The 27,854-nt window shown below is 43.4% G+C and overlaps 2 protein-coding genes across 2 annotated transcripts in view; one reads left to right on the top strand and one right to left on the bottom strand.

Moving 5' to 3' along the window:
- LOC118369156 (chromodomain-helicase-DNA-binding protein 3-like) overlaps positions 1-27,854 on the bottom strand; it is a 367,421-nt gene that overhangs the window by 129,372 nt on the left and 210,195 nt on the right. The window lies entirely within an intron of this gene.
- LOC118368805 (nectin-4-like) lies at positions 365-27,709 on the top strand. The gene is made up of 12 exons (XM_035753234.2): positions 365-914; positions 5,314-5,435; positions 5,544-5,619; positions 5,920-6,087; positions 6,548-6,826; positions 7,491-7,608; positions 18,834-18,985; positions 19,251-19,410; positions 19,522-19,597; positions 19,989-20,051; positions 20,400-20,579; positions 20,819-27,709. Exons 1-12 carry the CDS (start codon positions 881-883, stop codon positions 21,260-21,262), a joined length of 1,872 nt encoding a protein of 623 aa, XP_035609127.1. The 5' UTR covers positions 365-880; the 3' UTR covers positions 21,263-27,709.

The raw sequence follows: 27,854 nt of genomic DNA, 5'->3' as shown, positions 1-27,854 counted from the left end.
AAGTACATGTTGTTAAAACCAATGAAAACAACCATGAATAAGAGTACTTTCTTTGTAAAAACATCAAATCTGTAAAAGCCATTTAAAATGTGTACTAATGATCTAACAAAGGTAAAACATTTTTAAGACATGAAAAACATGTTAAAAAGCCACTTTGTTAAAAAGCTGTCTTCAGTCTTGTATCTTCGATATCGAGACAAGTTGTTTTGGCTACTCCATCTAGAGGGCCTGTGTAATGTGCCTACATCATCTCACCTCCCGGTTGAGCCTTGTGGAAGGCTGCATGTAAAGGCCTGAAAATAACTGTCTGTTGCTTTAACTAAACTGGAAAGGTGACTTCCCAGGTGTGTGTGTGTGTGTGTGTTGTGTGTGTGTGTCAGAGACAGCGAGAGAGTGAGAGCGTGCTTGTAACAGGTGTACCCAAGAAAACAGGTAACCGCTCCTACTTTTGAGAAGCCAGAATATGGTGTGCTTGTGTCAAAGAAACAGAACATCATTTGTGCATTTCACTAGGAATCAATGACTTTTCCAAAATGCAGAGAAAGGAATAGGCAGCACCTTTCACATTGAGAGAGAACAACTTTCCAAAGGATTTGTTGGAATAAGATAAGCCAACAACAACAAGCCAGACGTGGTCGGATCATAAATGTTGGCTAAATCTGAGGATCTATACTACTTCTAGCCTAGACGTTTTTTTTTACATTCCTGTCTTGGATTTGACACTGGATGAAAGAAAGTTCACTGTTTGGGATAAGATCATAAACGGAAGTTAAAAGGAAATTGGACCAATGTCACAACAAATTCCAGCATCAGAATAGACCACAAACCTCTGTCTCCAGATCTATCAAGGCGGGCGGACCACTCCACCGAACCGGGGAGAATGACACCACTGCTGTGGATCCTTTGGAGTTTCAGTAAGTTGGTTATTCATGATGTAATGTTTAGACTAGGAGAAATAACACTGCAAAGGGGCTAAGTAAAGCGTTATAAACAAAATAACAGATAACGATAATGACAACTATTTTCAGCTAAAGCTCTGCATTTTTAGTTTTGGTTTATCTGTACTCCTATGGATTTTGGTAATTGACCCAGCAAGTCGATTTTTATATGAATATTTAAATAAGTAGGCTACTGCTAACTTTGGCTCTTGTCCAGCTTCTTGGGTTAGTCTTTGCTGGATTAGATGGACAACACTTGAGGAGTTGTCTGATATTTCAGGAAAAACAGGTTACTGTTGATCAATTTCCCCCCTCATGTCTGTGATTCAGTCTGACTCTTTTCCTGTGCTCTCTCTCTCTCTCTCTCTCTCTCTCTCTCTCTCTCTCTCTCTCTCTCTCTCTCTCTCTCTCTCTCTCTCTCTCTCTCTCTCTCTATGAGGATCAGAGAAGGGTTGCAGCAGGCGCCTATTGTATAGAGACTGTATTTATATAAGCTGATGTATAATTACTTTTTAAATGAGGAAAACAAGGACATGGTTTGTGTGCGACAGACAGAAAGAAACAGAGAGACAGTGTGAGAGAGAGAGACAGAGCAAGAGAGTGCAACAGAGACAGAGAGACAGAGTGATAGAGCAAGACAGGAAGAGAGACAGGAGGGAGAGAGAGAGGGAGAGAGAGAGAGAGAGCAAGAGAGAGTGCAACAGAGACAGAGAAGAGCGAGAGAGGGATCGAGAGACAGAGAAAGAGAGACAGAGCGATAGAGCAAGACAGCAAGAGAGAGAGGAGGGAGAGAGAGAGAGCAAGAGAGAGTGCAACAGAGACAGAGAAAGAGAGAGAGCGAGAGACAGAGAAAGAGAGACAGAGACAGAGTGATAGAGCAAGACAGCAAGAGAGAGAGGAGGGAGAGAGAGAGAGCAAGAGAGAGTGCAACAGAGACAGAGAAAGAGAGCAGAGACAGAGACAGAGAAGAGCAAGACAGCAAGAGGGAGGGAGAGAGAGAGAGCAAGAGAGAGTCAACAGAGACAGAGAAGAGAGTGAGAGAGAGGAGCGAGAGAAGAGAAAGAGAGACAGAGCGATAGAGCAAGACAGCAAGAGAGAGAGGAGGGAGAGAGAGAGAGAGAGAGAGAGAGAGTGCAACAGAGACAGAGAAGAGAGAGAGAGAGGGAGCGAGAGACAGAGAAAGAGCAAGACAGAGACAGAGAGATAGAGCAAGACAGAGAGAGTGCAAGAGAGAGAGAGACAGAGGAGAGAGAGAGAGAGCAAGAGAGAGTGCAACAGAGACAGAGAGAGAGCAAGAGAGAGTGCAACAGAGACAGAGAAGAGAGTGAGAGAGAGGGAGCGAGAGACAGAGAAAGAGAGACAGAGCGATAGAGCAAGACAGCAAGAGAGAGAGGAGGGAGAGAGAGGGAGAGAGAGAGAGAGAGCAAGAGAGAGTGCAACAGAGACAGAGAAGAGAGTGAGAGAGAGGGAGCGAGAGACAGAGAAAGAGAGACAGAGTGATAGAGCAAGACAGCAAGAGAGAGAGAGAGAGAGAGATAAGAGAGACCCTTATCTTGGCAATGTGTATTTAATCTTGAGAGACAGTCAGTCAGACAGACCGGATGCTGTATCATAGGTGGAGTGTTATGGCAGTAATGTTGCACAGGCAGATTCCTCAGGAAACCTCAAAGCCTTGCCTGCCCCTACTCCATGTTCACAACTCTGTTGTGACACAACAGTAACACACTGTTCACATGGACAAATACAGCACCTGTCAGCATGGTAGACAACAAAGTGACCTGGTAAATACATAAATCATACTAAAGACAATCTGTCTGCTGTTTACAAACACACGCTCACGCATGACACACACACACACACACACACACACACACACACACACACACACACACACACACACACACACACACACACACACACACACACACACACACACACACACACACACACACACACACACACACACACACACACAAACAAACTATTAGTTCAACAACAACAAAAGTCACCGTTGAATCAGTACAGCCATATCAAAACAGCTTTTACTATGGGCATATAATAAACTTAGCAAACTTAGCACCGTCCTCTCACTGTCAACTGCATTTATTTTCAGCAAACTTTTTTCAGCAAAATTTACGGAAATATTTGTATGAACATAACAAGATTCAACAACTGAGACATAAACTGAACAAGTTCCACAGACATGTGACTAACAAAAACAGAATAATGTGTCCCTGAACAAAGGCGGGGTCAAAATCAAAAGTAACAGTCTGCATCTGGTGTGGCCACCAGCTGCATTAAGTACTGCAGTGCATCTCTGCCTCATAGACTGCACCAGATTTGCCAGTTCTTGCTGTGAGATGTCACCCCACTCTTCCACTAAGGCATCTGCAAGTTCCTGGACATTTCTGGAGGGAATGGCCCTAGCCCTCACCCTCCGATCCAACAGGTCCCAGACGTGCTTAATGGGATTGAGATCCAGGCTCTTCGTTGGCCATGGCATAACACTGACATTCCTGTCCTGCAGGAAGTCGCATAGAACGAGCAGTATGGCTGGTGGCATTGTCATGCTAGAGTGTCATGTCAGGATGAGCCTGCAGGAAGGGTACCGCATGAGGGAGGAGGATGTCTTCCCTGTAACGCACAGCGTTGAGATTGCCTGCAATGACAACAAGCTCAGTCCCATGATGCTGTGACACACCGCCCCAGACCATGACGGACCCTCCACCTCCAAATCGATCCCGCTCCAGAGTACAGGCCTCGGTGTAACGCTCATTCCTTCGACGATAAACGCAAATCCGACCATCATCCCTGGTGAGACAAAACCGTGACTTGTCAGTGAAAATCAATTTTTGCCAGTCCTGTCTGGTCCGGCGACGTTGTTGCCAGTGATGTAAGGCAGATCCTCACCAGACAACATGCCTACAAGCCCTTAGTCTAGCCTCTCTCAGCCTATTGCAGACAGTCTGAGCACTGATGGAGGGATTGTGCGTTCCTGGTGTAACTCTGGCAGTTGTTGTTGCCATCCTGTACCTGTCCCCCAGGTGTGATGTTCTGATGTACTGATCCTCTGCAGGTGTTGGTACACGTGGTCTGCTCCTGCGAGGACGATCAGCTGTCCGTCTTGTCTCCCTGTTGCACTGTCTTCGGTGTCTCACAGTACGGACATTGCAATTTATTGCCCTGGCAACATCTGCACTCCTCATGCCTCCTTGCAGCATACCTAAGGCACGTTCACACAGTTGAGCAGGGACCCTGGGCATTTTTCTTTTGGTATTTTTCAGAGTCAGTAGAAAGGCCTCTTTAGTGTCCTACATTTTCATAACTGTGACCTTAATTGCCTACAGTCTGTAAACTGTTAGTGTCTTAACGACCGTTCCACAGGTGCATGTTCATTAATTGTTTATGGCTCATTGAACAAGCATGGGAAACCGTGTTTAAATCCTTTACAATGAAGGTCTGTGAAGTCATTTGGATTTTTATGAATTTATCCTTGAAAGAGGGTCCTGAAAAAGGGACGTTTCTTTTTTTGCTGAGTTCATGTTATCTGGAACTGGTATCCTGAACTAAATGTATTATGGGTCAAAAATATACTCTACATAGAGCACGATTACAACATTTTTACTTAACATTTGTATTGGTATTTGGTAGGGTGCATAAATGCTTTTTCTGTTACGCTAAGAGTGAGCTGTTTGGCCAAAAAAGAACACTTTGTTTTATTGAGAAAAGGAGATGGCAATCAGGCCTTCATTCCATAAGGATCATCAATGTTGTGACTTGGCAAAACAGTGTGCCACTGTAGATGATATAAGATGTCTACATCAAATAGGTCAGGTTGTGCGTACATACGTGTGCGTATATGTGTACGCGTGTGTGCATGCGTTTGTAGTCACTGTGTGTGTGCACGTGAGTATGTGTGTGTTTCTCTGGACACTCGGAGGTTCACTAGTGCAACAAGTCAAGCGACATATCCTCACTGACACATTGAATCGCTTGCTCTATGTCCTCCCTCTGACTCCCTTTCCTCTTTGTGTACTCTTCCACCCCCCATCTCTTAGCCTCTCTGTCTTCTTTCCAACCACATCTCTCTATCCTCTACATCTCCTCTCTTCTCATTCTTTCTGTCGCATATATATAAAAGACAATAAGGAAAGTGTTAAGACTACAAAATCCTCATGGTTCAGTGCACAGTCTTCCTAATGTCTTTCAACCTCTCATTATCTCTCTCGCTACACTGTGACATTGTGTTGTATTTCTATTGTAAATTACGTCAACAATGCCACACACATTTTCCCCAAGGGGACAATAAAGTCAACGAATAAATAACTCTCTCTTTCTCCCCCTTCCATCTCTCCTTCCCACGCCCCCCCCCCAGTCACTGTGGTGCAGGGGGACTTTGTGGAGCCCTCTCCCTCGTACACCTTGGACTCCCTGGCTGAGGCTGAGACCCGGCTGCCCTGCCAGTTCAAGGTGGAAGTGGGCCAGGTGGTGGTTCAGGTCTGTAGCATGAGTTACTACAGTACCCATAATGCTCTGTTCAACATATCTGGTTTTATCTTAGAAAAGACGTGCCTAACAGAATGGTCTCGTCTCTCATTGTCACAGGTCACCTGGACCAAGGAGAAAGCAGATGGCACCAAGGACCAGATCATCACAGTACACCACACCGACGGACACACAGGTAGGACACATACATATAGATGTTAAAGTACTAAGAGTGTCAACCATCCATCTCTTTATGTATTGGTAGTTCATCTGCTTTGCTAGCCCTCGAAGCCTTACAAGTTATATTTAGAGTGGAAGACAAAACCACAGATGCAGTTTCAATCTAGCTACTCCATTTCTCTCTATTTGCCATCCCCATATCTCACTTCCTCTCTATCTCTCTTTCTAACTCGGTCTTCTCTCTCTCACCCACCCCCCTCTTTACTCTCCCTGTATGACCCCCCCTCCCCTTCTCCTCAATCTCCCCCTCTCTCAGAGTTTGGTCAGTACTCAGGGCGTGTGCGGTTCAGCAGCAGGAAACCCACTGTGGACTCATCCCTGATCATCATGAACACCGTTGAGTCAGATGAGGGCAGGTACAACTGTCACATCAGCACCTTCCCCTCGGGGAACTTCGAACGACAGCTGTCACTCACCGTGTGGAGTAAGTCCCTCCCCTTGCTTCCCCTTACTCATTGTAGGACTTGGATTTACAGAGTATAATGTCCTGATGACAATGATTATAATAATGATTGATGATGATGTTTACAGGTGTCAGTTGTAGTATTATTAGCTAAAACAATAGCTCTAGTGGTGATAGTAGTCATGTAAGCCACAACTGTCATTGTAACTGTCAGTGTATCCAGCTATCTTTTTAAGATAAAATGTCCTGTTTTTTTAAACATCTACCTAACAGAGTACATTAGAAATCTAGATTTCAGCTTGGATCATAAAGCTGATCCCAGTTAAGCGTTTAAGAACCTTCACCCCCTGAAGCATCATGTCACACTGTTCTAGGATCGGCTTAACCTCCAATTAACAACTAAGACCAGTTCTAAGATCACCTCCCCACTAAGACCAAGGAATAGTTGATTCCTTTGACATTTGACCCTTGACCCCCGCAGCCACGCCCATCTCCTCCCTGGACCCTGTGATCCTTGTCGAAGGCCAGTCCTTCCAATTGGCTGCATCCTGCCGCTCTGTGGCCCGCCCTCCGCCCCACCTCTCCTGGGACACAGAACTACCAGGCCAATCACACAACAGGAGTTTGGAGGGTGGTTCAGTCTCCACCCACTTCTCTCTGCATCCCCTGAGGAGTATGGATGGGAAGAGGCTGGACTGTCTGGTGACGCACCCGGCTCTGAAGGGACCACGCAGGATCACCAACAACCTGGTGGTGCACTGTGAGTTTAGACTTCGCATTAAAAGGTCCAATGCAGCCGTTTTTATCTCAATATCAAATCATTTCAGGGTAACAAGAGTACCTTCTAGTGATTGTTTTCAATTCAAATGGTCTTGGAAAAGGGCATTTTACAAGGGGATTTTTTGTTGTTGCTGTTATTAACAAAGAGGCTTGGACTTCTCTTTCTTATTGGTCTATTAACTAATTTAACGCATGGTGATGTCACCATGGAAGGCTAAAAATCCAACCCACCAAAACAGGCAGTCTTTTAAAACAGCTCTCACACTAAAAGGGCATTATCATCGTTTTCACAGAATTATTCCAACCTCAGTGTGGAAATATATATAAAACACAGGAAATCTCGTTTTTGACTGGACTGGGCCTTTAATAACTATGAATTGTGACACTTCACTACATGTTTATACAGAATTCTATGCCTTCGGTGACTTTTCAGTTTAATTTACCCCTCTTTATTTAAAGTCCCTGGTAGAATTCAGAATCTAAAGTAACTTCATTGTAAGCTGAATGTGCTTCTTTCTCACCAGGAAGATCTTTTACAGCTATTTTTTTATCCTGACTTTATTATTAGTGTGTGTGATTGTGTATTTCTGTGTATCTGCCAGTTCTGCTAAAATAATGACTTTGATCATGTTCCTCTATTCTAGATCCTCCCAATGCAGAGATCTCTGGTTTTGATCAGAACTGGTATGCTGGTCTGGAGGAAGCTGCCCTCAGTTGTGTCAGTGGAGGAAACCCCAAACCACAGAGTTTCAATTGGACCAGGTAACACTTACTTTCCCAACCTACCCTCTCTGCCTGTCTGACTCACATCATGTCTGGCTAATCTGTTTTAGTTTGATTTACTGGTAATTCTATTAGTCAGTTATTAATAGTGGGCCAACCGGGGAGTTCAGGAGTTGTTTTTTGTGCCACTTGCCAGGCAGTCATTGTCAATAATAATTGTCTTGAATCTTGATTGACTTACATGGTTAAAGAGATTCTCCAGTACTTTTGTCAACTTTTTAACCAGTAGTTGTGAAAGTGGCGCTCACGAGCCAAAAGTGGTCCCCGAAGATTGCGTGCTAGGACACATTTGTGCAGATGTGTGCACTACGTCATTGCTCTCTATTTCACTCTGCTGTGTGTGTATCTAAAAATGCATTTAGTCTAGTCCTGCTTTGTGGCCTTTCGCAAAGGCTCTATGTTATACTGATCGCACTTTTTGTGGGTGTAGATATGGTTGTCCTTGTTCGATAGAGCCATTTGATGTCTTTCAGCAATGTTCCTATCGGTGGATTCATCAGTAAATGTACAATCAGACATTTTTTCCAGTCACTGAAAAACGACAACTTTTAAGAACTGACCAGATGCAATGACTTCAAGTAATTCCTTTAATCAACACAAATTTGACAATAGAGCATCAATTAGCTAGCAAAGAGGATTCAAAACAAAGACTTGGATTTAGTTAGCGTTAGCAGCTCAGCTACAGCAAATGCCAGCACCAAGAGGGCAGATGACAAATATGGTGCCTAGCTAAGTCAGTTATTTTTCCTGCAAGCCACCTAGCTAACTTTAGTTTATCTAGTGAAACCCATATTGTGTATTGCTGGCTGACATTCTACTGTGTTACCAGTGGCATGTACTCATGGATGCAAAGGGAAACCAGGCTTCCCCAAAAAGTGACCTTCAATTCGCACGCGGCTGAATGTACAGTATCTCACCGGAGAAAAAATCTGAGCGAGCGAAACAGCGCCCCTATGTCTCTGTATGTGTAGGCCATCTATCTGATGCAGTCTGGTCCAAAAGAGTATGAAATTGTTGCTGCCCGTAGCATTGAATGCAAGGGAAGCCAGCGAGTAGTTGGCCTCCCTTGATCATTTTTTAAATAAAATAATAGTCAATCAGCATTGAGCTAAACTGAGCGAGCTCAACTCTGAATGGTCCTGGCGCACCAAAAAAAAGTTTAAAGGGAAGCCAGTTTGGATTTGGCTTCACTCCATTCACATCGAATCGAGAGCATACGTTATTGACAGAAACTCGTTGTGTATCTCGTTGTGTTGTTTTCCTCTGCTGGCTAGCTAGCTAGCTAGCTAAAATTGGTCCTTTCCTAAATTAGCCTTGGATGGAGATAAGGATTTGGACTTGTGGTTTTACTTAATTCTCTGTACTAGCCAATGATTATAACAGCGATTCTGATCCAACCATAAAATAAAACATTGTGCCCCTGGCCTGAGAGGATAGAAGTTTAATATGTAGCTAAATGTAGAAGCTATGTTAACAATGTTAACAATGTTAACAATCTACTGCAAAGATAGCCTGCAGAGTTCTGTATTACTATCCAAGTCTGTACCCAAACAATTCGAGCTTCTACTTCTAAAAATTCACCTTTCCAGAAACAAGTCTCTCACTGTTGCCGCTTGCTATAGACCTCCCTCTGCCCCCAGCTGTGCCCTCGATACCATATGTGAATTGATTGCCCCCCCATCTATCTTCTGAGCTCATGCTACTAGGTGACCTAAACTGGGACATGCTTAACACCCCGGCCATCCTACAATCTAAGCTTGGGGCCCTCAATCTCACACAAATTATCAATGAACCTACCAGGTACAACCCCAAATCCGTAAACACGGGCACCCTCATAGATGTCATCCTAACTAACTCCCCCTCCAAATACACCTCTGCCGTTTTCAATCAAGATCTCAGCGATCACTGCCTCATTGCCTGCATCCGTAATGAGTCTGCGACCAAACGACCACCCCTCGTCACTGTCAAACGCTCCCTAAAACACTTCTGCGAGCAGGCCTTTCTAATCGACCTGGCCGTGGTATCCTGGAATGACATTGACCTCATCCCGTCAGTAGATGATGCCTGGCTATTCTTTAAAAGTGCCTTCCTCACCATCTTAAATAAGCATGCCCCACTCAAAACATTTAGAACTAGGAATAGATATAGTGCTTTGTTCACTCCAGACCTGTCTGCCCTTGACCAGCACAACAACATCCTGTGGCATTCTGCGTTAGCATCGAATAGCCCCCGTGATATGCAACTTTTCAGGAAAGTTAGGAACAAATATACACAGGCAGTTAGAAAAGCTAAGGCTAGTTTTTTCAAAAAGAAATTTGCATCCTATAATACTAACTCTAAAAAGTTCTGGGTCACTTTAAAGTCCATGGAGAATAAGCGCACCTCCTCCCAGCTGTCCATTGCTCTGAGGCTAGGAAACACTGTTACCACCGATAAATCCACTATAATTTGAGAATTTCAAAAAGCATCTCTCTACGGCTGGCCATGCTTTCCACCTGGCTACCCCTACCCCGGTCAACTGCCCGGCACCCTTCACAGCAACTCGCTAAAGCCCCCACCCTTTCTCCTTCACCCAAATCCAGATAGCTGATGTTCTGAAAGAGCTGCAAAATCTGAACCTATAGAAATCAGCCGGGCTAGACAATCTGGACCCTCTCTTTCTAAAATTATCTGCCGAAATTGTTGCAACCCCTATTACTAGCCTGTTCAACCTCTCTTTCGTATCGTCTGAGATTCCCAAAGATTGGAAAGCTGCCGCGGTCATCCCCCTCTTCAAAGGGGGTGACACTCTAGACCCAAACTGCTACAGACCTATATCTATCCTACCCTGTCATTCTAAGATCTTCAAAAGCCACGTTAAACAGATTACCGACCATTTAGAATCCCACCGTACCTTCTCCGCTATGCAATCTGGTTTCAGAGCTGGTCATGGGTGCACCTCAGCCACGCTCAAGGGCCTAAACGACATCATAACCATCATCGATAAGAGACATTAGTGTGCAGCCCTATTCATCGACGTGGCCAAGGCTTTCGACTCTGTCAATCACCACATTCTTATTGGCAGACTCGACAGCCTTGGTTTCTCAAATGATTGCCTCACCTGGTTTACCAACTACTTCTCTGATAGAGTTCAGTGTGTCAAATCGGAGGGCCTGTTGTCCGGACCTCTGGCAGTCTCTATGGGTGTGTCAAAGTGTTCAATTCTCTTTGGACATTGTGTTAACTAACCTCCAGACGAGCTTCAATGCCATACAACTCTCCTTCCGTGGCCTCCAACTGCTCTTAAACGCAAGTAAAGCTAAATGGATGCTATTCAATCGATCACTGCCCACACCTGCTCGCCCGTCTAGCATCACTACTCTGGATGGCTCTGACTTAGAATACGTGGACAACTACAAATACCTGGGTGTCTGGTTAGACTGTAAACTCTCCTTCCAGACTCACATTAAGCATCTCCAATCCAAAATTAAATCTAGAATCGGCTTCCTATTTCACAACAAAGCATTCACTCATGCTGCCAAACATACTCTCGTAAAACTGACCGTCCTACCGATCCTCGACTTCGGTGATGTCATCTATAAAATAGCCTCCAACACTCAACTCAACAAACTGGATGCCGTCTATCACAGTGCCATCCGTTTTGTCACCAAAGTCCCATACACTACCCCCCATTGTGACCTGTACGCTCTCGTTCGCGCCCGGGTATGGGCGAGATGACGGTCTAAAGTTATACTGTTACATCTACTTGCACATTCATCTTCTGCACATCTACCATTCCTGTGTTTAATTGCTATATTGTAATTACTTTGCCACCATGGCCTAATTTTGCCACCATGCCTTAATTTACCTCATTTGCACTCACTGTATATAGAATTTTTGTTTTCTTTTGTTCTACTGTATTATTGACTGTATGTTGTGTTTATTCCATGTGTAACTCTGTGTTGTTGTATGTGTCAAATTGCTATGCTTTATCTTGTCCAGGTCGCAGTTGCAAATGAGAACTTAAAGATAAAATTTGAACTTAAAAATTAAAAGATGAAAAGATGACATTTTAATTAAAAAACAAAAAAATCAACTAGTTAACGTTGCCCATGAAAGGACATAAGGCTAGCGAGCAAGCATTTTAGCCAGGTAGCCTAGGACAACAAAACATTTAAGCATGTACTGTATGACAGTGTGGTAGAACGTTTTGTCAACATGAAAGAGAGGAGGATGGCATTGGCATTTCTCTACAAGTAGTGTGAGTCAACATGTTTTTTGTTGTTGTTGCAAAGCACTCCCACGCACACAAATCAGAGCCATGGACATCCACATTATATTTAGCTTACATTGATTGGACTAAATCGTTTTTGGTATTTTTTAGTTCGAACTGTATTGGACTAAGCAGAGGTGATTACATGACGTTGAAATGTTGAAGTTGAAATAGTGCTGGAACAGTGGAGGCAGCTCCTGTTTTCTTTGTGACTTGCGGTAACTCTCCGTGGTTCTAAATCAATGGTTGTTTAGTGGTCCGAAAATGACGGAAACATTAACTTGCTTGACCATGCTGTTATGTAACTGCTTGTTCCATGCAATATGCTTTGTGGAGGTTACTCTCTGGCTTTGTGATGAAACAAAGGTGTGGTTGAAATGATTCTGCCACTGTGTCTTCTTATTGTCTCAGCCTTAGGCCTATATATCACGGTGGCAAGGCACATGAACTGGTTATAGAGCAAACAATGCAATGGTCACAACATATAGGTTCTAATATGGCATTTTTTCCCCCTGGCTCGTCTTCCACAGTGATTTTACCCACACACCAGCACTGTGTGTTACAGTGGGGGGGAAATGTAATTATTTTTCTGTTTGCCAACTTAGCTAGGTAGCTAGCTAACTAAGCTAGCTAAACAACTACTGGTAGCCATATCTATGATTAAAAATAGAAAAGGTTTTACAATGAGATCTTTTGTATCAAAATGGCTTGTGGCAAAAGTTGTGGCAAAATGGCTTAAGGACAACAAAGTCAAGGCATTGGAGTGGCCATCACAAAGCCCTGACCTCAATCCTATAGAACATTTGTGGGCAGAACTGAAAAAGCATGTGCGATCAAGGACGCCTACAAACCTGACTCTGTTACACCAGCTCTGTCAGGTGGAAGGGGCCAAAATTCACCCAACTTATTGTGGTAAGCTTGTGGAAGGCTACCCGAAATGTTTGACCCAAGTTAAACAATTTAAAGGCAATGCTACCAAATACTAACAGAGTGTATGTAAACTTCTGACCCACTGGGAATGTGATGAAAGAAATAAAAGCTGAAATAAATCATTCTCTACTATTATTCTGACATTTCACATTCTTAAAATAAACTGGTGATCCTAACTGACCTAAAACAGGGAATTTGTACTAGGATTAAATGTCAGGAATTGTGAAAAACTGAGTTTAAATGTACTTGGCTAAGGTGTATGTAAACTTCCGACTTCAACTGTACATACAGTGCATTCTGAAAGTATTCAGACCCCTTTACTTTTTCCACATTTTGTTACGTGACAGCCTTATTTTAAAATTGATTATATGGTTTCCCCCCTCATCAATCTACACACAATGTCCCATAATGACAAAGCAAAAACAGATTTTTAGATTTTTTTGCAAATATATGAAAAATACAAAACTGAAATATCACATTTACATAAAGCATTCAGACCCTTTACTCAGCACTACCTTTGACAGTGATTACAGAGTGTTATTGGTTATGATGCTATAAGCTTGGCACACCTATATTTGGGGATTCTTCTCTGCAGATCTTTTTAAGCTCTTCTCAAGTTGGATGGGGAGTGTTGCTGCACAGCTATTTTCAGGTCTCTCCAGAGATGTTCCATTTGTTTCAAGTCTGAGCTCTGGCTGGACCACTCAAGGACATTTAGAGACTTGTCCCGAAGCCACTCCTGCATTGTCTTGGCTGTGTACTTAAGAGTCATCGTCTTGTTGAAAGGTGAACCTTGCCCCTGTCTGAGATCCTGAACACTCTGCAGAATGCTGTGGTAGCCATGCTGGTTAAGTGTGCCTTGAATTCTAAACAAATCACTGACAGTGTCACCAGCAAAGCACCCCCACACCATCATACCTCCTCCTCAATGCTTCATGGTGGGAACCACACATGCGGAGATCATCCGTTCACCAACTCTGCATCTCACAAAGACACGACAGTTGGAACCAAAAATCTCAAATTTGGACTCATCAGACCAAAGGACAGATTTCCACAGGTCTAATGTCCATTGCACGTGTTTCTAGGCCCAAGCAAGTCTCTTCTTCTTATTGGTGTCCTTTAGTAGTTGTTACTTTGCAGCAATTGGACCATGGAGGCCTGATTAACAGTCTCATCTGAACAGTTGATGTAGAGATGTGTCTGCTACTTGAACTCTGTGAAGCATTTATGTGGACTGCAATCTGAGGTGCAGTTAATTGTCGAATTCTGAGGCTGGTAACACTGATGAACTTATCCTCTGCAGCAGAGGTAACTCTGGGTCTTCCTTTCCTGTGGCGGTCCTCATGAAAGACAGTTTCATCATATCACTTGATAGTTTTGCAACTGCACTTGAAAACACGTTTAAAGTTCTTGAAATGTTCCGTATTGACTGACCTTCATGTCTTAAAGTAATGGACTGTCATTTCTCTTTGCTTATTTAAGCTGTTCTTGCAATAATATGGACATGGTATTAGCCCAAATAGGGCAAATATGGCTATCTTCTGTATACCACCCTGACCTTGTCACAACACAACTGATTGGCTCAAACGCATTAAGGAAAGAAATTCCACAAATGAACTTTTAACAAGGCACACCTGTTAATTGAAATGCATTCCAGGTGACTACCTCATGAAGCTGGTTGAGAGAAAGCCAAGAGTTCAAAAGGAGGTTTGTGGCACCTTAATTGGGGAGGACGGGCTCGTGGTAATGGCTGGAGCGGAATACATCAAACACATGGTTTGATGGCATTCCATTTACTCCGTTCCAGCCATTATTATGAGCTGTCCTCCCCTCAGCAGGCTCCACTGATATACTCTGGACTCCGACATTGCTCATCCTAATATTTCAATATTTCTTAATTCCATTCTTTTACTTTTTAGATTTGCGTGTATTGTTGTTAGATATTACTGCACTGTTGGAGCTAGGAACACAAGAATTTTGCTACACCCGCAGTAACATCTGCTAAATATGTGTATGCGACCAATGCAATTTTATTTTATTTATCAGGCTTTGATACCCTGGCAATGGTTGGCTTGGGAAGTTAAGACTCTTTGTGCTTATTGCGATGGGCCTGACCTGTCTGCGGTGAACGGCCAGCTGGATAAGACTCTGCCAAAAGTGGTGTAGGGCTTCTTAACCACCAAATGTTTGATCTTCTTGTAGAGGATTTGCTGGTACTGCGTATCTCCTGGAAAGATATGGTTGTGGTCTTAGCATTTTACACTTTTTGTGGAAGGGACATAGGGCAACACGCCTTTGTTGGTAAAGGTATCAACCGAATGGGACCGGCTAGCGTATTGCTTAATGAGGGGACATTGGGAGCTGCTTCTGAGAGAAAAGATAAATCAATAAAGTGAATGGGTTGGGTGGCTAAAGATGTGAAAAGTCTTAGGAAGGCAGTGCGCACACAGTATGAATTGTTGTGTATGGGAGATTGAGGAGAAATGGCACCTCAATCGATCTCATACACAACAATAAATGTACTGTCTAAGCACAACCAAAAACCCCTTACACATCTCAAAGTGCTGTCTGTAAACCTCCCCTAGTCCATTGACAGATCATCCTTGTCAACAGAAGCCCTTTGGAGGGGAATTTTGTGGATTGTCTTTGTATTATGTTTTGAGAATCTGCAGAGAGAATAATGAGGTGATTGTGTCACTACTGTTGTAGTCTTGATTTTACATCTTTCAGTGTCCCTTGCTGGTTTCTGTCCCACAATCTTGCTGTGCTCCATAACTGCAAGGTGTGTTCCGTTCCTCATGCTTGTGTACCCAAAATGCCTCCATTTTGGGGTATTTTTCAGCAGGGCACTGTGAAATGACTCCAGATAACCTGAGTTTTACAAAAAGAAACTGTAAAGAGAGAAGAGGTGTAGACTAAATTGATTACATGGTTTGGAAGGTATTCTGTGGTCCTCATGCTAACTCTAACCACCTGTAATGTAACCCCATAACACTAACCCCACAAAACACTACCCAATTAATGTTTATACCATGCTTACTGGAAATGTAGCTATTTTAGACATCAGCTTGTAAATATTTTTGTCAATTTACTTTCACCTTGTGCAGAGCTAGGGTTTGGAAGCACATCTTGGTGGAATGAGATTCTGCACCACAGGAGTTTGGTGGCAACTTAATTGGGAAGGATAGGCTTGTGGCAATGACTGAAGCAGAATTTTTGGAATGGTATCAAATACATCAAACACAGGGTTTGATGTAATTCCATTTGCTATGTTTCAGCCATTATTATGAGCCGTCCTCCCCTCAGCAGCCTCCACTACAAGTACCACCTACAAGAAAATACACAACAATAAACAATTTAACCACTACACTTAACTGCATTGATCTCTATTAGACTGGCTAGGTATGCATACCTAACATGGACCTTCCAATACTGTCAGCTTGCTGTTATCTAACTAGCGTCACAAAATTGACAGCAAGATTGCTAGCCAGCTGTGACTGGCTGAGAACCAACTAACCAACCAAAGATTTATACAGATTCATCATTGCCACCAACAGTTAGCTGTATGGACAATTCTATTTTTAGTAACGGAGTGTTTTCCAGACAAGTGTGGAATAAATGGCTACCAAATTGAGATACTTTATTTGGTAACATTAGCTAACGTCAGTCAAAGATAGAACAAATAAACAAACATGTTTACTCTGCTGAAGGTAGTTAAATTACCAGTCCAGCAGTGACCACCATGGCATAGGCGAAATTGATTGACCGTGTGTATACTGAAGGATACTGTAGATAGCTATATGTTTTAGCTGATTGGCTTTCAGAGTTCAATACAGGACTGCAATGTTAGCTAGCTAACTTATCCAGCTAGGCTAGCTAACGTTAGGTCACCTCTAATTGAGAATCTTCTGTTTTGTTGTGAAGGGGAAAAAAATTGATGGTATCGCATCACTTCTCAGCTGTCGTCGAAATGGATTCCCCATCAGTTCAGCCTGAAAATCCCTGATAATCTATAGGTCACCGCATCATTCTTGATAGCCGCAGAATCAGGGTGAGTCTTGTAGGTAGAATGGTGAAATATGATGCTTGTTTGTAATTAGGACAGCCAGGCATAGAACATCACACGGGCATGAGGACAAACAGTGAAAAATAAACATTTTCTAAAAACAAAATCTTGCCTAAAGAAGTTCTGAGATTACTGTGTGTTGGTCGTCCGAAGTTAACAACACCATTATTCAAGTATTTGTGCACGTCTCCTCTACCTAGAGTGCGGTATCAGTATCCACTATGAATTCCGGATTTTGAGGTTCACTATGAGCAGACCAATACACAGTGAGTCGAAACTTCCCGATTCTACCAGTGAAATGAAAATGTTCTAGCTTGTAGTTTGGATAAATGTGATGTTGATGATATAGTAATGAGTGGGTGAAATACCCCTTCAATAGTTGCCAAAGTTCCCGGAGCATGTAGTACAGTGGAGGCTACTGAGGGGAGGACGGCTCATAATATCGGCTGGAATGGATGTATTTGACCATTCCACTGAGTCCGCTCAAGCCATTAACACGATCCCCGCCCTCTCCAATTAAGGTGCCACCAACCTCCTGTGAGGTTTTTAAATACAGGTTAGATCAATAGTAATACACTTTTGGTTCAGGGACAGTTCAAATGGAACATCTATCTCAGATATATTGTCATTCATGGTGATGATTGCCGACAGTGGTAAAGTAATCCAATGAAGGCAGAGAGAGCTGACTGAAGTTCTTGTGGTTTTTCACTTGAGTCATTTTTCTGTCAGCTTTTGGAAGACATCCTGCTGTTCGGTGGATTAAACCATTCTCTGGGTGTGGTAGAGGGTGGAGGTAAAACGAACCATCTATTGAAAATGAATCATTCTTAATAAAATTACATATAGGCCTTTAGGGAAATTGTCTCATGTGTGTCAGGCTGTATGTCTGGTTAGATTTATAGAAGTTATGATTGAGTATGATTAATTATGTTTTCTATATTTTTATATGTGTGGTTTACTAGATTGTGTGAGAAATTTGTCACCAAGTCTAAAGCTGTTAGTCACATGAACACACCTACAGTAAGGTGTGTTTGCATGTGAGTAACAGATATATACCACACACACGAAAGTACAAAGACACAAGACACCCCCCCACACACACACACACACACTGACTCACCTCTATCTCACACTTTTATACTTAAGACCCAGATCTCTTTTTTTACATTCAATCTCTCCTTACTTGATCACAAACTTTCGTACTCATCCTAACACACACACACACCCGTTGCAGTGGGCAAACCAGTTTCCTTCTTTGTACTTGTCAATGCAAAGCAGCAGCAGAAGTAATAACCCTGCTGTCATAGTGTCGTGTTGCAGCTTGTGCAAGGGCAGACAGAGGAGACAGTTTCACAAGAGGGAGGGGAAGGGGGGGGGTAAAGGGAAGAGTGTGGGCCACGAAAAGGAGGGATGAAAGACAAGGAACTGGGGAAGAGGAAGAAGGAGTGGGGAGGTATGGGGGTAAGGAATTGGATTTGTTTGGAACATAATCATGCTGTGTGATCTATATCTATATGCAAATCTGTACGGTTCCTGTTTCTGGTTCCTCCTGCTCAAATGGGGGTATGTTCAAAAGGTCCAAAACACAGCTCAAAGCTAGAGTAGTGGTCAGAAATAAGCCATTTTAATGAATTTGTTGCGCCCACAAATTCTGAGTCGTGTTTTTCTTTATATCACTGTAGTGGTCCTTTCAGGGAAGTGTGGTTGGTGATCCATAGTCAATATTATTTTGGGCTGTGTTGCTATGATATTCAGGTTAGTGTTGTTGTTTTGAATGTGATGTTTTGTGTGTTACTGATGGGTGTGTTAAAGGGGTGCATTCAGGTTCAATTAAGTACCTTGTGGTGTTGTTGGGTGTTTATAGAGTTATGGCATTCAGACCATTATTGTAAGATACAAACTGTACTGTTCTGTTAAACCCAATGTTAAGTGCTATAGTATTTCTGTTATGTGCAGAAAGGGCGGAGACTTACCAGAGGGCGTGACCACAGGGAATGGATCCTTGCTGTTTAATCGGCCCCTCGTCCTGACGGACGCTGGCATCTACCAATGTGTGGCCATGAACTCTGTGGGGGCGGATAACGCAGAGGTGGAGATCACTGTGACAGGTAGGTTGGGCTATCACTCATGTTAGAGAGCGATATTGAATGAGTAATAATTGTCTTACTTTAGTCCTGGATATATATGTTGTATTTTATTTTTCATTTATTTTTGTATCCTGAAACAAAATTCTGTAAAATACCTTTGTTCTGTTAAACAAAGAAGTTTAGCTAACAAAGCCAGTTTATACAATCACACACACATTTTCAAAATGATGTGTATTTCTGTATCTCTTTGAATATGACATCACTTCCGATTGTCCTTCTCCCTCAGAGTTGCCTCAGAAGCAGGCGTCGTTCGACAGTCTCCTGATGGTAATAGTGGGAGGAGTGGCCGGAGTACTGCTTCTAGTCATGATCATCATCGTCATCTCTGTGACCCGTCACCACAAACACAAGAACAAGAAACTGTCGAGGGAACTCACTGTGAGGAAGTATGTTTTCAAACTTTACAGTAACTCCCCTAAAATCGTTATAGAATCTTAAGGATAAATGTTACGCCGAAACAGTAATTCTGAATATTTTACAATGCCTCTGTCTCTCAGGGAGGAGATCAGTACTCTCTCCAGACAGGCATCTTTCAGGAAAATGAACTCAGTCAGTATGGACACTAGAGGACAGGTAGGATATTAAATCACCATATCTTACAGTATGTGGCAGTGGAGGCTGGTGGGAGGAGCTATAGGAGGATGGGCTCATTATAATGGCTGGAATTAAATAAATGGACCGGAGTCAAACATATGGTTTTCATGTCTGATACCGTTCTATTTATTCCATTCCAGCCATTACAATGAGCCCGTCCTCCTATAGCTCCTCCAACTAGCCTCCACTGGTCTGTGGTCTAGGCATGCTGTCATTCTGTAAATAAATACTAGCACTTCCATGAGCATTATCTATTTGCTTGAAGTTAATATGGTCATTTTTTTCTCTCTCTCCCTCACTCTGTCCCTGTCTCATTCTCTCCCCCCTCCCTCTCTCCCTTCCCACTTTTTCTTATCCCCTGTTCTTTTAGACAGAGGAGGATATCCCTCTCAGAGTGGAGGGGACACTGCGGACCAGTCTGTCCTCCGTAGTGGTCAGTCTCCATTTCACTCTTTCTCTGCATGTGAGGGAGACCTCCGATTTAGCCTCTAGATGCATGGCCGCTAAGTTCTGAGCTGCGCAGGGCAGGCAAATCTCATTCTAATTTTAACATTTATATAATTCAATTAAATGCAAGGAGCTTCTTTTCTTTAAATAACATTTACATGTGAAAAGAAAAGTAGTGCATACTGTATATTAATTATACTTTATTAAGTTATTAAGACTTCATGCTTTCCCTCCATCTTTTCTGGGACTTCTGCTTCGGAAGCCATCTTAAATCAGACTCTTCAGTGCATAATGTGTTGAAAGTGATCTTTTTCTCCCTTTCCTTCACACACAGGAGCAAGGGCGCATTAGGGAGAGTCGATCTACTCTGGTAGGGAGCGGGGGGCTAGACTACCTGGGTCGACCTGTTCTGTACAATTCTTCACGAAGAGGGAGGGAGAGCAGAGCCATGGACAGAGAGGAGGAGAACAGACTTAGGGTGGAGTCAAATGAGCAGAACAGCACCATGTCTTTGGTAAGTGTGTGTGTAGGGGGGGGGGCAAAATTCAGTGACATTTTTATAAATTGGCTGTTCTTTCAGAATTTCTGGTGCAACGCTAGACATGAGACATCACAAATGACATACTCAATTTCTTGTAAACCTTTTGAACTCATAGGTTTAGTAGAGGTTGCTAGAGATACTCAAATGATCTATAGTTATGGATGAGTCGTATTTTCCTTTATCTAACCACATATTTACCACTTGTCTCACAGTCAAACCATCTCCACCCCCCTCTCCAACCCTCTCCCTTCCCCATGGAAAAGTCCGTCGAGCTGCTGAGGTCCCTGACCGGCAGTGCCATCATCCCAATGGAGTGGGGTTTACATATACGACAGGGGCCCGGTAGCAGGAACACCCACTCCCCTCTCAGTTGCAACAATCCTCCCATCACAGACGACGAAGACGAGGATGAAGGTGTGGAGGGGGAGTGGGAAACGTGCCCCAGGATGAGTCCGTTGGATCAGGGGAGGTCAGAAGACCAGAACAGCAAGACCAACAGTTCTCAGATCTCAGAAGTAGAATGTGGACTCAACCCTCACTTCCAGCAGAACAATGGAACATTGAGACCCAAACCGCTCCCCAAATACCAGCCCAATGGCATCCTCCTCACCTCATCACCACACGCCTCCTTCATCCACAAGGCCCAGATTGTATAGGGCGGTAGGGCTGGGTAAGGGCCGGTGACATATTCTACGATGAGGCACACTTTGCTACACAACACCACTCTAACAGTGCTTTGTATGTGATTGGTTGTGACTGTTTGGGTTACAAGGTCGTTGGTGGCATACCTCGGTGGGGGCCAGTTTACCTACTTTTCACTTCTGAAATATACCTCCACCTTCGGCTCAAGCGCTCAGACATTTATGATCAGCAAGTAAAGCTTCTTTCAAGAAAGACTCCTTGGCGTAGAGATACAAATAAGTAACACATACATATCACAGGGGAGAAGCTGGACATGTGTGATGTCAAATTAAAAGCACATGAATGTCAGGTTGGACATAGACAGACCAAAGTAGTCTTTGTATCACAGCAATAATAATCCCTCCAGGCCCAGGAAGCATCAAACTGAGAGGAACTAAAAGACTGCTGTGCTTTATTATTGTGAAGCTTTTTTGCTACAACGACTTGGTGACAGGACTAAGGTGCAAGATTAGAATATCAACTACGCACCAATAGAGCCTGCCAAGTGGAATCCATGTTGGCGAACTTCCACCCTCCTTCCTTCTAGATGAGGATACATCCCGTAGTGTTCTGTTCACCCTAAGACGGAGTCCATCTTTTTGACTTGACGTGTGGGAGGAGTTTATCTGGAGAATACCCCTCCTTGCCATGAAACGTGGGTGTGCACAAACTTTGAACTCGCTGTAGTCTAAGATGTCAAAAGCTGAAGACTGCATTTTAGACAAGAGGTTCAAAAAAAGCATCTGACACCTGAGCACAGTGAGAGCCTATGTGTAAATGTACTAGAAGTGGGAAAATGTATTGTTCTTCTATTTTCTTACGCCACAGACAAGATAACTGCAATATGCCTTTGTTTGTATGAATACAGTAAAAATAGTCTTTGCTTTGTAGGCCAAAATAGTATTATGTTTGAATCTACTGTATTATAATGAATGACTTGAGTGCGGCCAAAATGACACCTTATTCCCTACATAATGCACTACATTTGACCAGAGCCCTATGAGCCCTGGGCAAAAGTAGTGCACTAGATAGGGAATAGGATGTAATTTCATGCTGTACATAAGTGTTTCTTTCATGCCATGTTCCTTGGAACATCTTACTGTATTTCACAGGTTTGTACACATTTACTTGTAATTCAGTGGAGGCTGGAGGGAGGAGCTATAGGAGGATGGGTTCATTGTAATGGCTGGAATGGTATAGATGGAACGGAGTCAAACATGTGGTTTCCATATGTGCGATGTGTTTCATACCGTTCCATCATTCCTTTTCAGCCATTACAATGAGCCAGTCCTCCTATAGCTCCTCCCATCAGCCTCCACTGCTGTAATTGTATTTTATGCACAGGCTTCCATGTATGAAACGTTGGACTCACACACACATTCTTCTTTAGGAGAGCAGTGGTATCATTCCGTGGTTTTTAACTCATTTCCTTTGTATAATACTGTAACGCTATCTCTAAGTGAATGTATTACCTACATGCACTGAGTGTACAAAACATTATGAACACCTGCTCTTTCCATGACATAGACTGACAAGATGAATCCAGGTGAAAGCTGTGATCCCTTATTGATGTCACTTGTTAATCCACTTCAATCATTGTAGATGAAGGGGAGGAGACAGGTTAAAGAAGTATTTTTAAGCCTTGAGACAATTGAGACATGGATTGTGTTTATGTGCCATTCAGAGGGTGAATGGACAAGACAAAAGATTTAAGTGCCTTTAAACTGGGTATGGTAGTAGGTGCCAATGCGTACCGGTTTGTGTTAAGAACTGCAATGCGGCTGGGTTTTTCACGCTCAACAGTTTTCAATGTAAGTAGTCCGGGGGGCCATTTAATTAACTGTTCAGAAGTCTTATGGATTGGGGGTAGAAGCTGTTAAAGAGCCTTTTTGTCCTAGACTTGGCGTTCTGGTACCACTTGCCGTGCGGTAGCAGAGAGAACAGTCTATGATTTGGGTGACTGGAGTCTTTGACAATTTTTGGGCCTTCCAATGACACAGCCTAGGTACTGGATGTCAGGAAGTTTGGCCCCGGTTATGTACTGGACCGTACGCACTACCCTCTGTAGCGCCTTACGGTCAGATGCCAAGCAGTTGCCATACCAGTTGGTGATGCAACCGGTCACTTTTCGAGGATCTGGGGACCAATGACAAATCTTTTCAGTCTCCTGAGGGGGAAAAGGTGCCGTCGTGCTCCTCTTCACAACTGTCTTGGTGTGTTTGGACCATGATAGCCTTTCAAAGCACCTCATGGCTACGGACGTGAGTGCTACGGGTAATAGTTTGCAAGCCATGCCACATAAGAAGAGCGTCAAGAGTTTTGAGGGAGCGTGCAATTTGCATGCTAACTGCAGGAATGTTCACCAGAGTTGTTGCCAGAGAATTGACTTAATTTCTCTACCATAAGCCGCCTCCAATGTTGTTTTAGAGAATTTGGCAGTATGTCCAACTGACCTCACAACTGCAGACCACGTGTATGGCGGTGTGTGGGCGAGCGGTTCCCCATGGTGGCAGGAGGGTTATGGTATGGACAGCCCAAAATCCTGAGGCCCATTGTGTCATTCATCCGCCGCCATCACCTCATGTTTCAGCATGATAATGCCCGGCCTCATGTCGTAAGGATCTGGATACAATTCCTGGAAGCTGAAATGTCCCAGTTCTTCCACGGCCTGCATACTCACCAGAAATGTCACCCATGTATGACTGCGTGTTCCAGTTTCTGCCAATATACAGCAACTTCGCACATTGAAGAGGAGTGGGAAAACATTCTACAGGACACATTCAACAGCCCGATCAACTAAATGCGATGGAGATGTGACATGCTGCAGAAAGCAAATGGTGGTCACACTCACACCAGATACTGACTGCTTTTCTTATCCACACCCCTATCACCCCTACCCCTACCACACCCCTATCATATCTGTATTCCGAGTCATGTGAAATCCATAGATTAGGGCCTAATTTATTTATTTCAATTGACTGATTTCCTTATATGAACTGTAACTCAGAAAAATCTTTGAAACTGTTGCATGTTGCGTTTATTTTTGTTTTTATATTTTTGTTTATATTAACCCGGGTATTTTTTTTTACATGACAGACATTATCAATCAAATGTATTTATAAAGCCCTTACATCAGCTGATGTCACAAAGTGCTCTACAGAAACCCAGCCTAAAACCCCAAACAGCATGCAATGCAGGTGAAGAAGCATGGTGGCAAGGAAAAGAGCCTAGGAAGAAACTTAGAGGAACCAGGTTATGAGGGGTGGCCAGTCCTCTTTTTGGCTGTGCCGGGTGGAGATTATAACAGAACATGGCCAAGATGTTCAAATGTTCATAGATGACCAGCAGGGTCAAATAATAATAATCACAGTGATTGTCGAGGGTGCAACAGGTCAGCACTTCAGGAGTAAATGTCAGTTGGCTTTTCATAGCCGATCATTTAGAGTATCTCTACCGCTCCTGCTGTCTCTAGAGAGATGAAAACAGCAGGTCTGGGACAGGTAGCACGTCCGGTGAACAGGTCAGGGTTCCAAAGCCGCAGGCAGAACAGTTTAAATTGGAGCAGCGGCACAACCAGGTGGACTGGGGACAGCAAGGAGTCATCAGGCGAGGTAATCCTGAGGCATCGTCCTAGGGCTCAGGTCCTCTGTGTGTGTGCGAGTGCGAGAATACTTAAATTCACACAGGACACTGGAGAAGACAGAAATACTCCAGATGTAACAGACTAACCCTAGCCCCCTGACACAAACTACTGCAGCATAAATACTGGATGCTAAGACAGGAGGGGTCAGGAGACACTGTGGCCCCGTTGGACGATATCCCTGGACAGGACCAAACAGGAAGGATATAACCCCACCCACTTTGCCAAAGCACAGCCCCCACAGCACTAGAGGGATATCTCCAACCACCAACTTACCATCCTGAGACAAGCCCGAGTATAGCCCACGAAGATCTCCCCCACGGCACAACCCAGGGAGGGTGCAAACCCGGACTGGAAAATCACGTCAGTGACGCAACCCACTCAAGTGACGCACCCCTCCTAGGGATGGCATGGAAGAGCACCAGTAAGCCAGTGACTCAGCCCCTGTAATAGGGTTTGAGGCGGAGAATCCAGGTTGAGAGAGGGGAACCAGCCAGGCAGAGAAAGCAAGGGTTGTTCGTTGCTCCAGTGCCTTTCCGTTCACACTCCTGGGCCAGACTGCACTCAATCATAGGTCCTACTGAAGAGATGAGTCTTCAATAAAGACATTACCGTTGTTGATAAGCCATCTGTCATCAGGCAGTAACTCGGGTCAAGCTAATTTTAGGTTGTCACTTGTTACCACAGCCACAAAGTCATGAAGCCAGTACCTCAATTTCCCTTCTTAAAATCAGATTTAATATTTAACCCTAACCACACTGCTAACCTTATGCCTAACCCTAAACCTTCAATTAAGACCTAAAAGCACATTTTTGTTTTCATTAATTTTTACAAGTGGACTAGAGGCAGGGCATGAAAGGGATAACGAATCCAGTTGTTTGTGTCATCCGTTTTGGGAAAATACCTGCGCAATTGCACACCCAGCTCACTCCGGTGCTTCACTTTATCACATTTGACATTGTCCATAAGGTTGAGTTCATTTGCACACAACAGAAATCATACAATGATGGAAAGACATGTGTGTTGTCCTTGTTAATGCAGACAGAAAAGAGCTTCAACTTCTTAATCATAGCCTCAATTTTGACCCGCACATTGAATATAGTTGTGGAGAGTCCCTGTAATCCTAGATTCAGATCATTTATGTGAGAAAAAACATCACCCAGATAGGCCAGTCGTGTGAGAAACGTGTCATCATTCAACCGGTCAGACAAGTGAGAATTATGGTCAGTAACAAAAACTTTAAGCTAGTCTATCAATTAAAAAAAAAACGTATACTTTGCCCCTTGATAACCTGCGCACTTCTTCTGTATGTTGTAAAAAGCGTTACATAGTCGCTGCCCATATCATTGCATAACGCAGAAAATACACGAGAGTTCAGGGGCCTTGCTTGAACAAAGTCTAACTTTGTGGCACAGCGGTCTAAGGCACTGCGTCTCAGTGGTAGAGGTGTCATTACAGACCCTGGTTCGATTCGAGGCTGTATCACAACCAGCCGTGATTGGGTGTCCCATAGGGCAGCACGCAATTGGCCCAGCATCGTCCGGGTTATGGTTTGGCCGGGGTAGGCCGTCATTGTAAATAAGAATTTGTTCTTAACTGGACTACCCTGGTTAAATAAAGGTAAAACAATTAAAATAACCAGCAGTATCTAGACAATTCACAAACTTATATGAGCTATGCCCTAACTTGTAATGAGGTAGCTATATAGCTACGCTAATGCTAAAACGTTAGCTAGCCTGCCTCACTTCATCAAAAGTTAGCTACCTTGTGGTTACCAGAAAGGTCTTTCCAGTATCACCCCACTGGTAGTTGCACACCTGAGCCCATGTTGTCAACAAGGCATCATGGTGCATCATCCAGCAACATACAACATATATTTTCCATAGTTGCGAAAAGTAGGGGTTCTGGGGGTACTACAGCTCACCTGAAAAAAAAAAAAATCGGAATACATTTTTTAAAAATATTCATGAAGGAACCAGTGGGATGCTCGAGGGGGGTGTGGAGGAACGCCCCCAATCAAGGGCTGCCGTTGCACACTATTGTTTTCAAAGGGATTAGTTGCTTTTTAGGGGCAGTTGCTCTTTAATAAGGATTAAGGCCTGCAGTCTGAACACGGCTTTTGTATCTCTCATTTACTCAAGTATATTTTGGTAGTTACCTATAGTTTTTCCTGATGGTCACATGGTCATGACTATTGGAGATAGTTGGCCCTTCGTTGAGAAAAAAGATCTGACGTCATACATATTGAGAATTTGGATGCCTGTGTATACAGAGCATGACATGAGATCTGTCTTTTGCAGACCTATGTAGGGGAAGCAATTATTTGATGACAGAGTCAAACGGTCCTCGGCTGTGGTTCACAGAAGCAGCACACGTACACAACGGTTGCAAATGTCAATAGCAGGAACCACGTTAGAAGAAAATATGATTGGGTCGTTTCAAATAAACATTTGCCAGAACAAACAGTCACTCAAATAGTGGCCGAATAAATTCAACCACACAACTACTCACATTGTTTCAAGACCACGGACAGTATATGCTGTCAGAGAGAGAAAAAGTTGCGCTGTATTCGATGTTCTATCTCAAGCATGCAACAATAAAAAAATGCACAACACGAAATGTCATGCACCTAGTACTTCCGATTGCAACGTCATTACCTTTGTTTTTACCACACAATCAGTGATCTAAAGTTGAAGTAATATTTTACACATTGTATTCAAAATGATATGAACGAGATAGCAACAAAAAGCAAGCTGTAGATTAAAACAAAAAGTCCCTTCACCATTATGACTATCATTTAAAAACGTAGTCCTTTGTCCTGTCCTTCTTTATGAAATGGGCAATGGCAGGTTCATATAGCTTGTCTTTTGATTTTAAATCTGAAAGAAGTTATTTTTCGATTGAGGTCAAAGCCAGGGCTGCCATCA

This window comes from Oncorhynchus keta, chromosome 35 (genome assembly GCF_023373465.1).
Source record: "Oncorhynchus keta strain PuntledgeMale-10-30-2019 chromosome 35, Oket_V2, whole genome shotgun sequence".
Lineage (NCBI taxonomy): Eukaryota > Metazoa > Chordata > Actinopteri > Salmoniformes > Salmonidae > Oncorhynchus > Oncorhynchus keta.
This window is presented reverse-complemented; position numbering and strand designations above follow the sequence as displayed.